Source organism: Polistes fuscatus, unplaced genomic scaffold (assembly GCF_010416935.1).
Source record: "Polistes fuscatus isolate 324 unplaced genomic scaffold, CU_Pfus_HIC Scaffold12, whole genome shotgun sequence".
In the NCBI taxonomy this organism is placed as follows: Eukaryota; Metazoa; Arthropoda; class Insecta; order Hymenoptera; family Vespidae; genus Polistes; species Polistes fuscatus.
Window position 1 is genome coordinate 5,489,966 of NW_025113020.1, and position 15,982 is coordinate 5,505,947.

Sequence of the window (15,982 nt, forward strand, 5' to 3'; positions counted from 1 at the left end):
TACATCATGAAAATACGTAGGAAAATTTGTAAATTATTTTCAACGCTAAAATATTCATGCAACGATCGTTCAATCACGCACACTTACACGCACACGAAAGTGCTTACAAAAAATGACTTAAATACAATTCTAAAGGAAATAATTGCAGTGCGTATATAATTTTGGAAGTAGAAAAATATTTGGATAAATTTTCATATTTTTCTTGAAAAAACGAATTACCGTTGCATATTACATTTGCAATTGTGCATTAGATATGTGACATTTCTTGTGTCTTGGCGGAGCCACGGGTGGATTTCTGGTGTCTGGTGTCAGAAGTCTTCTTTGCAAAAGCCATTTTTTGGCTCTACCAGCGTGGTAATAGTACGTGTAAAGCAGTGCCATAGCAGCCAGCACCACCAAAAGACACGTACCAGCGATGATAATACTGAACAACCAAGAAGGTGCCGATATTGGTATAGAAGTTGGTTCCATAGTCGATGACGTGTCCGTAGGTGTACTTTCTGTTGGCACTTTTGGAAGATCTGGTAATGATACAGTTTCATTGTCACCAATAGCGATATCAGCACATGCACGAAATTCTTCTTGCGGTCCACATCCTACAGCTCCTAACGAACAAACACGCATAGACATACGATAAATTGTCTTTTTGTTATTTCTTGCAATCTCGTCTCATGCAATTGAACGTGCTAAGAAGTTTAATGAGTATTGCTGAAATAACAGTAATATGCAAAAATGTCGTAACGAATAAAACTATGCAATTGTTATTCTACTTTCTATAATGATATTTCAAAATCAACTCTTAATATATTATTATGCTAAAAACGATTATCCGATGATACATATTATTAATATAGAAAGTATTTACATATATCGTTATTGCTAGATTTATTCAATTTTTATTCAATTGGGAATGTTCGTATTTATTATTTTGCAATTTGATTAAAATAATACCTGTCCCATTTCCGCAATCGCCCCAATTATTGCCAGCTATATATCTCCATTGAAAAACGCATTGTCTACAAGTCAATCCTTCGGGTAATTTATAAAATCCTTCGAAGACCTTGTTACCAGGGCCTGGATAATATTTTGCAGTTCCATTTTTTCCAAGTAGAAGATATTTGTCCAAACATTCCTGAGTGACTTCCTTGTCACGGTAAATCATCGGACACGTGCGAAATTCAAAATAGCCATAATGATTTGCTGTTAATTCGACGCGAACCGGTATAACGGAACCAGTTCGATATCTTCGAACGATCACCCCGTTTCCATACTTCCCACCAGTTTCGTGCAAACGTGGCTGATCACAAAATAATCAAAAGCAAAATTAACGCAATATTTTTTTCATTCGTCTTATAATGAATGGGGAGGGGGGGGAAATTGTAGAAATGTATTTAAAAATGACAAAATGCAGAATAAAAACGTACGCTAGTGGAATCCCAAGGGTCTCCGCAAATTCCACATTTTCCTTTATTTCGTTGCCATTGTCTGGTGAAACCACCGCAATAGCATTCGTGATCATTATAATCGTGCGGAGTGTCGAAACCATATCTCCACATAGATGCTCTTGAAGGTGGTTCTATCAGTCTTCCATGAGATGATACTCGTTTGACGAGTAACGCAACAAGACAGATCAATGCAAAAATCACGAATCGCATTTTTTAAATGAGAAGTGGCCTCTATAAAAAAACAAACATACCGATTGATAAGCTTAACTATAAGTATATTTATTTTTCTATTTAATTTTCTTATTATAACTTTCGATGTTATGCACAGCGAGTCAGTTATAAAAAGAATGAAGGGAGAATTGTGCAGAGACCGGTTATCGTATGAACACAGTCTACATACGTCTGTATATATGTATATATATATATATATATATATATATCAGTTTATCTTGAACAATGAAGAAAAGTAAAAGTGCTTGGTAACGAAGTAAAACATTGTTAGAAAATATATTGCTTATTAAACAAATATTTAATATCGAATGGATTTTTTCTTCTTTTATGCGCAAACGAAATTTTGTTAAAGTTTTAAAGAATTCTACTATCTTCGTCACGATAATAATATTTGTTTGCGTTGTTTCGTATCTTACCAAATGATATAAAATGTTCAATATAAGATAGCACATTTATTTAAGGTACACTGTTGTATTATTTACAGATATGATTATTCCATAAGAATTTGATTTCAATAAGTATTAGAAAAATGATATGATTCCAGTGATTGTAGATTTATGTAAAAGTTAGTGAATATTCCATTGGATCGCTAATACACTGGACACGTGAAAGATCTTGAATCACTGTTTAAATAGAAAAAAGATAGATAGAGGAGAACGTACCGTCTGTATGATAGAATCGAGGGCCCTGTTTTCTCGCGACACTGTCCTCCTCCTCGCATCGGCGAACGGTGAATCAGAGCCACTGAGATCCCACTCGAAACGAAACAGGAAACCGGTCGGTCGGTCGGTCGATGACTGAACTTCAAAGTTTGCTATTCGAACTCTCTTTCGAGCTGCGTGCGGCACATTAAGAGTAGGTCATTAGAACGAGGCGTTTGCTCGTATTCGTGGCATACTCGGTGGTATCACACCACGAGGGGCACGTTCCACACGGAGACATCGATGCTTGCGAATACGGGTTGCGCGCTTCTATGTCGAGACCGAAAATCCTTTTTTCCTAACGTTAGTTTTTCAAAAACGTTGTTTTAGTATTTTTTTTATAAAACCAAAAATAGAATTGCAAATATTTAGATAAAATCATTCGCAGTCTAACACTCGGTACGTAGATTTGAATGCGATCTTGAATGCGATCTTGAATGCGATCTTGAATGCGATCTTGAATGCAAGGTGAAGGAATACGTTTCGTAATACGCTTGCGTTATGTATCTCTTTCTGGAAGACAAATAATAATGCATAGCGAACAATATTCAGTAGTTATTGTTACCTCATAGAAAAGGAACATCTAAATAGAGATATTATTTTTGCTTTAGAGAATATATTTTCAAACGATTATATACTCTTTTAAGGTAGCGGGTAGGTACTCCTACACGATCCCGGTGGAGGATAGACCTACTTCAGGGATGCGACCCTGCCTACGCAAGCCTTGGATTATCTCCCAAAACCATACGGGGGAATCCATTGTCCCATCCAGTATCCTTGTCTAAACCTATAAATTTCCCTAACACACCATCCTTACACCATCTTCCAACACGTCTTTAGCCAGCGAGGAAGATTAAGGCTAAAAACCTCTCAATATGAGAGAGGCTTTTGTCCAGCAGTGGACAGTATAGGCTGATGATGATGACGATGATGATGATATACTCTTTCCCATAACGGTGAACGGGAAATTATGCGGAAAGTAGCCCCGGTTGTTATGACGGCTGAGGTGTAAAATTGTCGGAACGAAATGGAAATGGTGTCTGGTGGTGTTTTAAAACGCTTACGCTTTCTGATTGGCATTCGTTTAACATCTTTAACGGATGAACGTTCCGGATGAGGATCGCTTTTACACGATGATAATAAGATGTACGAAAGCCGCATTTAATTCGTAAAGTGTACAAGAATAGTTATTTGATTTCATTTATAATTAAAAATTGTACAAATTGTTTTATAAAAAAGAAAAGATTTTATGGTAAAAGTCTAAAGAAAGTTCCGTGACCTCGAACGCGTTTAAAGTTCATACTTGTATTCACGGACATTCCAACCGGTTTTTTACTAGATCTAATACTAACGAGAGAGACGTTTACTTTATATATCTACGTAAATTTTCAATAATTTATAACGTGCGCGAATACATGCGCGAATACATGCGCTTATTATATTTTGCATATTCATGTTCGGGATAATTTTACAAGCATTGAATACGCAGGTTCGTTTCACTACGGAGAGATAACAATTTATTATAATATGAATATATAATAAATATCTAAAAAGATACAGTTTTTGTTGTTGTTGTTGTTGTAGTATTGAGGATTTTCGTAGATATATATATATATATATATATATGTATATAAATTTGTGAACAATCGTACATTACAATAATCAATAATCGTATAAATAGAAAAACTTAATATTTGTACATTTAATCACACAAATATGATTTTTATCGAATTACAAACATTAAGAAATAGTATACAAATAGAAATGAATTGAATCGATTAATTTTATAGAAACGATAAAATTAAAGCATAAAACTAAAAATGTCTAATACGTTATTTCATTATTTAATTATCGTAGACTGGATAATCCAAAATGGATAAATATTATTATAAGCTTTGCTTGATATAAATAAATATCGTAGTTAAATATAAAACATGCAGCGAGAAATATATATTCTAACAATATTAACAGTTGTAAGAGTATAAATAATTATTGAAGGACGATGCATAAGAAGCATATTACATATATATATTTAATTATGCACTGACCACATATTGATCGAGAAAAGAAGATTAATTATGGTATTTGCATTGAATATATTATAGGAAGGATAATAAGATGCAATCCTTCGATAAAGTAAAAATTGATGCGTTTGCTTTAGAATACCAGGCGCGTTAATATAATATACTTACAATATTTAATTACATAGAATAAGTCTTGAATATGATATGTTCTATTGCCTATCTATGCCAAAGAATAGATTAGATTTATACATCTATTCTTTGTAAAGGAAAAATTACTTTACTAATTGACCAAAGTTTTGGCACGTTATAAATGTGTTCCAGACCATTTTTCTCTTAATTTATATATGATAATTGAATAACGTTACAATGATTAATTTCAATTTTTCATGGTTGATAATATTAACCTTTTGGCTACTGCAGGACTTTCCATATAATGTATCTCTATGTTCTCTAATGTTCTTCTCTATGCCAATATCCATGAAAACCACTATAGCGATTCATATTTCAAAAGGATGTGCGTGCAGTGCTTAAAAAGTTAATAGAAAAATTGATTTTATATTCTACTTTGCAGTAACAATAAGTATTTTTATCATTCTAATCGTGATATAAAACAATCGTCAAGATTTCATAGATTTTCTAAGTATTATCAAATTTCTAATTTTCAAAATTAATGAATATATTGATATTTATATTGACTTATAGGAGTTTTCACATAAAGTACAAAGTAGATTTATTAAGACGTTGTTACTTTAATTAGAAATGATATTTTTTAATTGATTTAATTCAATTTCTAATTAAAGAAAATAGTTTGCAAGATAGATAGTAACAATAATAATGAAATATATAATAAATCTCGATTGTGAAAAGATTTTTTTGTCTCTAGGATATAATATATAATCTAACGATGGAGTACTAAAAAGTACTATATCATCATATTTGATTATATCAATATAAATAACATGCGTATATACCTTATATATTAAATATAGTGTACATACATAGTGTATATAATAATAATACAGATTTCATGTTATATAACATAGTACACGTACTTGGATAAATGCGCAACGATGTTGGTAAGGCAATGTTATTTCTCTCACGATTTAGTACAAAAACTCTTTTATTTTCTTTTCTCGTTGCGAGTCGTACTTTTATCCTATTGTTTCAAACTCATTCTCAATGCAAATTTCTTAGAGAATTGAAAGAGGAAATATTATTGAAAATAATGAATAATCTATAGTTTAGTTAATATTATCTAGATAAAGATAGTATAGAATGGTGTTATCAAAGTGAATATTTAATCAGTGCATTTCTTATAAGTTCTTGAGAAATAGAGAAATATAAATACATCGGGTGTTTTTCTTCGTGTTATGCATAGAAAGTAATATGTTATTTCTTTTTTCTTTTCTTTTCTTTTTTTTTCTTTCTTTTTTTTTTTTTTTTTGACATACTAGCGATCGTTAACATATTTAATATGTCGAAAGAAATGAACTATGATTAATATTTTATTAAAGACCTTTCAAAGTTGAATGCGCGAGAGCATATAGATTGGCCCCGGTGCCATTAATTTATGACACATATTTCATCATTTATTTGTCAGTAAAACACTTGATCCCATCTTATTCGTAAAACAATTATTGAGATTTAAGTAGAAGATTCAAAAAGAAGTTTGTTCGAGTAAAGACTTGTTAGATTAAGAAATTTCTATATTCTCATATTTCGTATTTTTATTATTCATTATAGGAAACGTTGAGAATAAAAGTGATATGTAGATAGACAAATTAAAAATGGTAAGAAATGTACTTTACGCAATGTAATTAACACAAATAAAAGTAATTCATATCACTTTTATTCTTTTAATCATGAATATGTTGACTTAGATTAATAATACTCTATATATTACAAAGCTGTAATATAAGAGCTGTAATATAAGAAATTGTGGAATTCAATCCTATGTTAAAGTAAGACAACTTGAAAAATGCATAACATAGAATTTAATAGAAATAATAAATAAACACAATAATTGTTTAGGAATATTTCTTTCTTACTTTAACTGAGGCGTTTTCTGTCCTACTAATTTATTACGAAGTAAATTGAAATTACCGTGCACTTGAGTTAGTTGAGCCTTAAGCGAATCGGAAAGTTGTTTTTGTAACTGTTGAACCTCTGAAATTTCTTGACGAAGGTTTTGATAATCCTTAGTAACTTGATGGACAGAGCGTAACAAGCGAACTACTGATATCTGTTAAAAGTTAAAATGATTTAAATAACTCATAACGCATAGAGGAGAGTATTATTCAAAGTTTTGTAACATAATATACCTCGTTATCTGGATCTTCAAATTCTTTCTCAAAGGCATCTATTTGCCAAGCAATCATATCTAATTTTCCATCAGCCTTTTGAACCTAAAGTTATGAATGAAAAATAATATTAAACTTTGACATTTACATAAGTATAAGTTATAAATTTAAACATTTCATGATAGACCTTTAATTAAAGATTATACTTACGCTTTGTTCAAGATGTACGATGGCAGACTCCATGTTTTCTTTTCAAAATAAGAATATCTTTATCAAAAGGGAAGGTGTAATTAATGAAAGATACGCACAAAAGACCACTGCCTTACCGCTTCAAAATCGATTATACCTATTTCAAGAATTTTGAATGGGGCATAAAAAATGGTTATAATAATCGATTCGATGCACTTACTGTAGATGGCAGAATAATGCACATATGCACACATGCACCACACATGCACCAGCATGCACCACGCATGTTATCAAATTTATCAACGGATAATGTATCGACTGTACCTGCGGTGAATCGAATCGAACCGAAATCGAACCGAAATCGAATCGAATCGAATCGAATCGAGTCGAGTCGAGTCGAATCGAGTCGAGTCGAGTCGAGTCGAATCGATATATTTGTTACAACGAAAAATGCGGGAATTTACAAATCGCATCATAGCAAAAAAAAGCAAATGATGTATTTTAAATAAAAAAAAACATAAATGAATATAATTACTATTGATAAAATATAAATTCGATTGAAATAACAATAGCGTAGATTTGTATTTCAACGAAATATCGAAAATTATTCTTCGAATTGGTGAGTTTATTTGAACGCATGCGTAAAACTAGGATTAATCGAATGGAGGCGCGGTTGTCACCGATCAATCTCGAGAAGAGAACTTCGAAGAGATGTTTGCATGTGCGCAGTTTGCTGCTAGTTGAAGGACTCCGTTTGGCTCTTCTGCTTGTACGTGTACGTTTGTATAATCATTATTCGAATTGAAAAATTAGTGCATTTAGTGACATTGATCGTTGCGTTTGGCACATGACGACGTAAATTTCAATTAAGATTTAATCTTAATAATTTACGAAAGTAACGAGATAATAAAAAGGGAATAGAAACATGACTATCATCACGAAAGCTATCAGTGAGAAGAAGGCGTCGGACAAAAAGGAGCAGCCATTGTTTGTAGAGGAAACTGCTGCGGTTAGCACGTTTATCTTGACATTTGATAACAATATCGCTTGCATGACTACAATTCATTTTGATTCATTTTATTATTTTCTTTTTTTTTATATCCCATATTATTTTCAATAATCTTAAATAATTCAATTTTTAATACATATATACATATGTATGCATGCATATATAAATAGTATATATATAATAATGCACATACAATATTATTATTATTATTATCATCATCACCACAATTGATAAAAGTCTTATCTTAAAATATGTATACATGTATTGCAGTTAAACGCGTATATATATATATATATATATCTGTATTTGATACTAATTAATTATACTTGGTAAAATATTATTTGTATTTTTGATTATACAGGATTCTTCGAAAACCGATCTGGAAGCGCAAACTCAAAAACCTAACGTTGGTAGACATTACTTTGTTGCGCGTAGAAACATTCATAGAATTCATGTGACCGCTACGTTCTCCTTGTTCCTTATTGCATTGATGATATTAATAATCGGTGTAATAGGGGGTCTTTATATATACATACAATATGCCAGAGCACAAATACATAGATTCCGTACTGGATGGTATAGCATTCCCTATGATAAAACGTCGTACAGCGGCGATAGTATGCATCAGGCTATCATCGCTGATTCTAATTTGTTCAAGAATTTTGCTAGAGGCCCCGAACCGGAGGAAATGGATCTTGAAAATAATGTAGACAATAATAAGAGTTTTATTAAGGAACGTTTTGAAATTGATCTTGAAAATGAACATTACGAAAAGATTGATGTGCCAGATTTTCGTGGCGGTCGTCAAGGACGTTTTATACATGATTTTAACATTGTAAGAAATCTATTAATTCTCTCTCTCTCTCTCTGTTTCTTTTTCTTCTAAATATAATGCATTTCTTTTCTCATAGTATTTATTTTTCAGAATAAAACTGGAATTATAGATATCGATGGTCAATGTTGTTTCGTTATGCCATTGAACCGTCAACGAGTTTTGCCACCGCATAATCTTTATGATCTTCTTAGAAAAATGTTTAACGGTAATGCAATTGTATTACGAGATCGTATGAACTGTTGACAAGTCGAAGCAATTAACTTTACTATTAGAATATTGGAAAATTCTATATTATTTAACTATTTTTTCTATTTATTAGGTTACTACGAAGTGGATACAGATATTGTACGTGAAACTATGAAAGTTGTTATTCCGCCTATTACTGATATGTCTACCGTTGGAACATACATTGCCCGCGAATGCCAAGATTTGCCAACGTATATGCTGAGAAAAGTGAATCCTACTGGTGAGTGCGTGGATACAGACTTTGAACGAATAAAATTTATCATCCGATATAACAATTTGTGCGATACATCTAAATATTCATAAATTTCAGTTGTTAAGAGGAGCGCATCGAGCGGTATTTTTGCACAATTTGCTGGGAAAGATATCGTAGAAATTGATATTTTGAATTTGAACGAATTCCATAAGTAAAAAGAAGGAATTCACATTTTTTAGGCAATTAAGATTCAGTAGATTGATGTAAAAAAAAAAAAAACACAATATGAGAAAAATAACAGGTTACGTAATACCCAGAAAACATAGGTGACTATAGCGATTTCTTTTATCGATATAATTTTTATTGTACAACTCCTAGATTTGAATAATTTTACTTTACGTTACTTGTAATCTATTCATTCAAATATAAATGAAACTATATATTAATAATTTTCAGATGTAAGTCTACTTTTCAACACCATTATGTCTTTCCACAACATTTATCTACTTGATCCTGGATAGCAGTTGTCTCATCATTTATTATATATATATATATATATATAAATATATATATAAATATTTTTATATATATTCGCATTAATATCTAATGCGAGTGATTAAACATTGTGCAATAACTGGTTAATCTTAGATGTGCAATAGAATTCGAACAAAATAAATAGGCTACATTCTTTTTATAAGCTTCTTTATCTAATATTTAACGATTATATTATTAATTGGATTTTCATTGGAATCGTTAAGAATAATAAATATTTCATTATACGACGTTTCTATACAATGTGATTAAGTTATTAATTAAATCTTGTAAGAAGGATGTGTCTATTATATATTTTAATTAAATATCAGATAATAGGGATATTATTATATTACATTATCGTATATTATTACACTTTCTCTTCTTATTAAAAAAAAAAAAAAAAAAAGATTATATAAACAATGATTACATATAATATCTTTTCATATATCAAAGAAACAAACCGCTTGCTCTTACTTTAGATAGATACATATCAAATTTGACGATCGGATAGAAGGGATACCTTTTTCTTCATTGGAATTGCTCTACAACGTGAGGTAAATAAGATAACAGAGTCCAATCGATGATTTATTTCTTTGGAATAGAAAAAACAAATTTTTACATCGAATATATTACTTACTGTTCTTTTTGTTTTTGTTTTATTTATAGAACTGTTTTCTCAAGCGATACTGAATTTTTATTAGATCAAATTTCAATCGCTACAATTTATATTCTACATTTCTTCTATTTTATTAGCAGATAAACTTATATTAAAAATGGAAAAAAAAAATATATATATATATAAGCAAAAAAAACAAATAAACAAAAATGTAGAAAAATGAACGTATTGCATTCCGTGCATTTAATATTCCGGTAAATATATAGTAGAAATACGTGTGTATCTTTGATATTTAAGTTACATATCTAAAACTGTTTGGCTATACATACATACATACATACATACATACATATATATATATATATATATATATATATGATATGATTAAGGAAAAAATGTTTCTATACATAGTGAAGAATATTTAGAAAATCATGAACGATGATGATCATTTTTAAAAGCAACAACGGCTTTGATATGCAACGTTAGCTCTAAATAAAAAGTCGCTGAAAATAATAAAGAAAGAAAGAAAGAAGGAATTAAGTATTTAGAAACTTACTTTATGAGAACGTAATATATCTTACTGCACGTGTAGTAAGATAGTGTATATTATATATTAATCATTTGTAGAGAGAAAAATATGAGATGACACGATTGCAACATTTTAGTTTTTTATTATAAAATGTTCATTTTTAAATCTAAAATTGTATGTGAAATATAATTGTTTAAAATTTGTCAGGCTTAGAAACTTTATCTTTCAAATATATATTATACGCATTTAAATTTTTTGAAGATAAATTCTCTCTAGGATTTGAAATATTATTATTATTATATATTATACATTATCTATATACGTAAAGTTCTTCTATATTATTATATCATTTTAATGCGTTGTTAAGTTATATATTTTATTGTTATTAAGTTATATTATTCGATAATAAGTATATAAAATTTGTAAAATTGTATGCAAGATATATATTGTAAGATCATACAAAAATAAAAAGTATACATACAGGGTGTCCCAGTTGTGTTTCGCTAAATTTTAGCAATATATTCTACGAGGAGAAATAAGGAAACCTAGATTTTCAATATGAATGTTAATTTATATATTAGATAATTCGACGCATAATAAAAAATTATAATTGTAAGTTAAGACAAAGTTTTAATCGCAGATAATTGATATATATATATCACTGTAATACAACGAACGACACTTTCATTTATTTACAAGATGTAAAATATAAAATGTTTAAATCTAATAGATGTTAAGTAGAATTAGAATGCGTCATATCGACTAATGCTTTTTGCCTAAGCGTATAAAGTTTTTTAACCCATTTATCAAAGCGAGCTTCTTGATCGTGCATAATCTGAAAGTAAAATTAAAAATAAAATAATAATTTATAATAATATCATTTATATATATATCGATGGACTGTACAATAATATTATATTTTCTTACCGAAGGATGAAATATACTTTCCGGTATAGCGCTTATATCTGCTACCGTTGGAATTTGAATAGTATCGGCACTGATATCGATGACAATGTTTTTAAATTTGCTTTCTTTCGTATGAGAAGACGCAGTAAATTGTTTAGGCGTAAATCCTTCTGAATTAATTTCTTCTAATACGCTTTCCTTGATACGTGGTTCAATTAAAAAGTCATCTAAAGAGAGAGAGAGAGATTTGTAGAAAATAAGTGTAAATATGTTGAATCTTTGGAATATTTCTTTTATCTACACGATATGAGATCATAAATTGAGTTGTCTCAACGAGAATAAATTGATACCTTTGGTAATGGGATTATTAGATTTCTCAAGTATAGGTTTAACGGTAGACTGCGAACTGCTGGAACGACTTCTAGATTTATCTCTAGAATTAGATCTCATTTTTCTTTTGCTACGATCAGAAGAATGGGATCTACGTGTACGCGAACGATAGCGACGCTTATCTCTATCACCGGAATTGCTTCTGGCACTCTTGTAGCTCTTGGAGCTTCTATCTCTACCTCTACTCCTGGAGTGAGAACGATGCCTCCGTTTTGATTTTGAATGTTTAGATGATCTCTTACGATACGGAGATGATTCGCTTGTATCCGAACTGGTGGATCTAAGATATCAATTTTTTAATATTTATTCATTATTTTATATCAATCTAATATCTTGCGAGAATAGTTTGTATTTATTTATATATTATTATATAATATGTTATAATAGTTAACAAACCTAGATTTTCTGCTGTGTTTTCTTCTGTATCTGCTGCTATAATCTGAATCTGAATCACTCGAATATCTTGCCATAATTGTTAAGTACTAGAAAGAAAATTTCACTTAAAATCTTGTCTATAATTAATTATTCGTAATTATTCGTTTGAGTTATTATATCAATTATGAAACTGTTGAACACGTTTGTTTTGAGCATTGTCAACAAGATGATATTAAATGAAGTCTACCGTTATACTATACTGCTATTCGATCATGTTGTTGTCTAGATAATTTTCGTTTTAATACAAGTCAATTTGTTAGGATAAATCGTTTAAACAGATTGTAACGTCTTAAACCGTTTCCTCGAACGTGAATTAAATGATTATACGTTATTATAGTATAACAAAAATTATGTCCTTGAACTGTATTAACGACGGTCGGTAAAAACGTTTCCTATGCAACCAACTCGGATGGTAATTATTTTATAGCTCTATCGGTAAAAAAGATTTCTGTATAAAGAGTATTCGCGCCATCTTCGGGATTTAAAATAAACTAATAAAAAGCGCGATAATTTTTGAATAAATACACAAATGTCGAATCCAAAAAATACAAAAGGAGCACACATTTTTGTATTGTTTTGTTAATTGAAAAGAAAATAATAAGGATTTATTTGTCAAGTAATTGTCAACCGTGTTAATCGACATTTATTGCAAGAAAATGTGTCGGAGATGTTTCGATTTGATATCGGAAAGTAGTATAAATACTTGGAAAAGAAATGAAAAGAAAAAGAAGAGTAACGAGACGCGTGTATATATATATATATATACTTGGAAATGTTGCGGCGAATATACATCGCGATGTAAATACAAATATGCTCTCAAGTATAAAATACTTGAGTGACAGTTACATTAGCATCGACCATATCGTATAATGTTGCTCTTGCTTTAAGAGTTAGCATGCAGCAGCACCAGCAGCCTCGGTTTGATCTGTTTGCACGTGCTTCCTTGATAATATCGATAGAAAAGCTGTTAGGTAAGTTGTCTCATGCCCAATAAAAAGGACCACGTATGCCAGGCAAGTGCAATCGTTGTATCAAAATGTAAATTAGTTTTTCGCGTTTGACGTTCTCTACGATGTACGGAACGGAAGAATATCATTAATTAATCATCTTAAACGAGACGAGAATAGGAATGTCCCCTTAACTATGGCCGTTCGAAAATGAAACAAAAGTAATTCGAGTTTTGAACTAATTAACCGAAACTCGAAAGAAAGAAAGAAAGGGAGGGAGGGAGGGAGGAAGGAAGGAAGGAAGGAGGGAAGAAAAATATAATTAACGAGTAATAAACTAGGGGTGGGGGTAGGACAAATAATGAAATAAATCAGAGAAAGATGAGTCGCTTAGTTTAATCGAAATCAATAATATCTCGTTTATTGCTTTGAAAAATTATATGGCTTCGATATGTGGTGGGGCTTTTTATTTTAATTTAATTTAATTTAATTTAATTTAATTTAATTTATCGTTATTTTAGTTTAGTTTTTCTTTCATCGCGAATAGGAGCGAGAGAAGTTGGAAAGATTCCGCGTGCGAGGTAACTCTACCCATTGTTTCACGATATTTAATTAATATTATCGTCTCTCTCTCTCTCTCTCTTTTTGTGTTCCATTTGATCTCTTCCTTCCTCCTTCCAATCCTTCGATTCTAAGCGTAACGATAGGAAAGCGTATATTTTCCCGGCGGAAGAGGAAAAGAAGAAGAAGAATTCATTGATTTGTATATGGAAGATTTATACGCGGTGTTCCACAAGTCACATTATCGAAATATCATAAATAAGCTGCGAGCTATAATAAAAGTAAAAGCTATTGGGACACCCTGTACATCGTATAAATAATATCATCGAAAATAACTTTTGTTCTTTTTATTAATAATCAGAGAGAAACGTATGATAAGAACGAACGAACGATTTATGGTTGTTTCTACAAAAATAGCGATCTCTCGGTTGTAATCATTGTTATAATCATTGTTATAATCATTGTTATAATCATTGTCACCGACTATTTCTCTTCCTCCTCTCCTTCTCTCTTTCTTTTTTATATTTATAATATTTATTTATATTTTTATAATCGTTTGCTATTTTTTCTTACATAGAGATTTCAGTCTATGAAAAATAAAATACAACAAATGTTATCATTATTACAATTATTATTATTATAATTAATATCATTATTATTATACAAGTGGCAGTGTGAAACGCCATATAACCCGGTTGGGTTACTCTGACTTAAAAAAGAAAAGATACTAGAATATCAAAGAGATTATTTTTTAAATGCTGATTTATGTGTGTGCGCGCGTGTGTGTGTGCGTGCGTGCGTGCGTGCGTGTACGTGTATCGTTAATTCGAATGAAAAATTATTCCTCTTCGTTTTTCAATTGAAATCAATGTAACGCGCATCGATGACGATGACGACGATGACGACGATTTAGATGACGATGACGATTTGGACGATGACAATTGAAAAGAATTATATTTATATCTATATCGTATTATATTTTTCTCTTTTTTCAAAATGGAGGAATATCAGTAATACTGGTCGACATTTAGTTTTCTCTTCTCTCCCTCTCTCCCTCTCTCTCATTTATTCGAATCACGTGGAATTCGCGCAATGTAATTAATTTACTCGCACTTGTACGCGTATATTTCGTCAAACGGATAACGTTGTTAATTTGTACTAAAGTGACCCAATTTTCACCAAAGTTCCCGGAAGCGAATGAGAGAAAGGGAGAGAGATCGTGTCAATGTAATTAAGTCCACTCGTTCCTCTTGTTCTAGCCAATCAGTAAACGTGATAAATAATACACGTAGATAAAAAAAAAAAAAGAAGAAGAAGAAGAAGAAGAAGAAGAGTCTTTCGAATAATATAACGATTTCAATGAACAATTAGAAGAAATTTCATTTTTGGGCTTAAATTTTGTACGATATTTTTATTATTATTATTATTATTATTACTAATTAATATTATAATTATAATTATATTTGATTACGCGACCTCTCTGGGTAGTATCGAATAATTATGAGAAGAAGGTGTTTATAGAGAAGTGCCTCCAACCCCGTCGAACGGAGAGTAAAAACACCAATTGTATTTTATTATTATTATTATTATTATTATTATATTTTATTTTATTTTATTTTATTTTATTATTATTTATTATTAAAAATTAATTAACTAATTAAATAGTTAAGCGATTATGTGTTTAATACTAATTGGAAGGAACCATGACGGACACACGCAGCGTGCTTAGGCGACAAATATATCGTATATATATATAATATATATATATGTGTATTTCGTTGTTTTTTTTTATTCTTTTTCACGAACATTTTTCATAGCAATCAGACGCAATCAGACGCAATGAATTGTTGTTTGGATGCAACACTGTAACACTGCGATCCACCGTTAACAT

At 30.5% G+C, this 15,982-nt stretch overlaps 4 protein-coding genes across 5 annotated transcripts; 1 reads left to right on the forward strand and 3 right to left on the reverse strand.

The window, feature by feature from the left end:
- Window positions 1-178: 178 nt before the first annotated feature.
- LOC122513439 lies at window positions 179-2,081 on the reverse strand. Its single transcript, XM_043629786.1, has 3 exons — window positions 1,425-2,081; window positions 952-1,297; window positions 179-605 (listed from the first exon to the last, which is right to left on the reverse strand). The coding sequence occupies exons 1-3, from the start codon at window positions 1,653-1,655 to the stop codon at window positions 229-231; spliced, it is 954 nt and encodes a 317-aa protein (XP_043485721.1). The 5' UTR covers window positions 1,656-2,081; the 3' UTR covers window positions 179-228.
- A 3,443-nt stretch (window positions 2,082-5,524) lies between these two features.
- LOC122513441 lies at window positions 5,525-7,195 on the reverse strand. Of its 2 annotated transcripts, none has more exons than XM_043629789.1 (4): window positions 7,111-7,195; window positions 6,912-7,047; window positions 6,723-6,806; window positions 5,525-6,643 (listed from the first exon to the last, which is right to left on the reverse strand). In XM_043629789.1, exons 2-4 carry the CDS (start codon window positions 6,942-6,944, stop codon window positions 6,446-6,448), a joined length of 315 nt encoding a protein of 104 aa, XP_043485724.1. In that variant the 5' UTR covers window positions 6,945-7,047; window positions 7,111-7,195; the 3' UTR covers window positions 5,525-6,445. The 2 variants fall into 2 exon arrangements, with proteins under 2 accessions (XP_043485724.1, XP_043485725.1); XM_043629790.1 differs by having other exon boundaries at window positions 6,912-6,949; window positions 7,028-7,186.
- Window positions 7,196-7,582: 387 nt separating this feature from the next.
- LOC122513440 (integral membrane protein 2A) lies at window positions 7,583-10,004 on the forward strand. The gene is made up of 6 exons (XM_043629788.1): window positions 7,583-7,899; window positions 8,261-8,734; window positions 8,825-8,939; window positions 9,054-9,200; window positions 9,291-9,499; window positions 9,630-10,004. The coding sequence occupies exons 1-5, from the start codon at window positions 7,816-7,818 to the stop codon at window positions 9,386-9,388; spliced, it is 918 nt and encodes a 305-aa protein (XP_043485723.1). The 5' UTR covers window positions 7,583-7,815; the 3' UTR covers window positions 9,389-9,499; window positions 9,630-10,004.
- A 1,458-nt stretch (window positions 10,005-11,462) lies between these two features.
- LOC122513442 (probable splicing factor, arginine/serine-rich 7) lies at window positions 11,463-12,949 on the reverse strand. The gene is made up of 5 exons (XM_043629791.1): window positions 12,771-12,949; window positions 12,545-12,630; window positions 12,109-12,428; window positions 11,780-11,985; window positions 11,463-11,687 (listed from the first exon to the last, which is right to left on the reverse strand). Exons 2-5 carry the CDS (start codon window positions 12,616-12,618, stop codon window positions 11,586-11,588), a joined length of 702 nt encoding a protein of 233 aa, XP_043485726.1. The 5' UTR covers window positions 12,619-12,630; window positions 12,771-12,949; the 3' UTR covers window positions 11,463-11,585.
- Window positions 12,950-15,982: the final 3,033 nt, after the last annotated feature.

What these genes read in the sequence shown, in the direction of transcription:
- LOC122513439 (XM_043629786.1), bottom strand. Translation starts at nt 1,655, where the DNA reads ATGCGATTCGTGATTTTTGCATTGATCTGTCTTGTTGCGTTACTCGTC. An exon ending in ACCCTTGGGATTCCACTAGC is followed by an intron (nt 1,298 to 1,424) that starts GTACGTTTTTAT and finishes TTTTGTGATCAG; the next exon opens with CCACGTTTGCACGAAACTGG. An exon ending in CGATTGCGGAAATGGGACAG is followed by an intron (nt 606 to 951) that starts GTATTATTTTAA and finishes TTTGTTCGTTAG; the next exon opens with GAGCTGTAGGATGTGGACCG.
- LOC122513441 (XM_043629789.1), bottom strand. Translation starts at nt 6,944, where the DNA reads ATGGAGTCTGCCATCGTACATCTTGAACAAAGC. An exon ending in TCGTACATCTTGAACAAAGC is followed by an intron (nt 6,807 to 6,911) that starts GTAAGTATAATC and finishes TCATAACTTTAG; the next exon opens with GTTCAAAAGGCTGATGGAAA. An exon ending in TTGAAGATCCAGATAACGAG is followed by an intron (nt 6,644 to 6,722) that starts GTATATTATGTT and finishes AACTTTTAACAG; the next exon opens with ATATCAGTAGTTCGCTTGTT.
- LOC122513442 (XM_043629791.1), bottom strand. Translation starts at nt 12,618, where the DNA reads ATGGCAAGATATTCGAGTGATTCAGATTCAGATTATAGCAGCAGATAC. An exon ending in AAACACAGCAGAAAATCTAG is followed by an intron (nt 12,429 to 12,544) that starts GTTTGTTAACTA and finishes TTGATATCTTAG; the next exon opens with ATCCACCAGTTCGGATACAA. An exon ending in TAATAATCCCATTACCAAAG is followed by an intron (nt 11,986 to 12,108) that starts GTATCAATTTAT and finishes CTCTCTCTTTAG; the next exon opens with ATGACTTTTTAATTGAACCA.
- LOC122513440 (XM_043629788.1), top strand. Translation starts at nt 7,816, where the DNA reads ATGACTATCATCACGAAAGCTATCAGTGAGAAGAAGGCGTCGGACAAA. An exon ending in TTATACATGATTTTAACATT is followed by an intron (nt 8,735 to 8,824) that starts GTAAGAAATCTA and finishes TTTATTTTTCAG; the next exon opens with AATAAAACTGGAATTATAGA. An exon ending in GAGAAAAGTGAATCCTACTG is followed by an intron (nt 9,201 to 9,290) that starts GTGAGTGCGTGG and finishes CATAAATTTCAG; the next exon opens with TTGTTAAGAGGAGCGCATCG.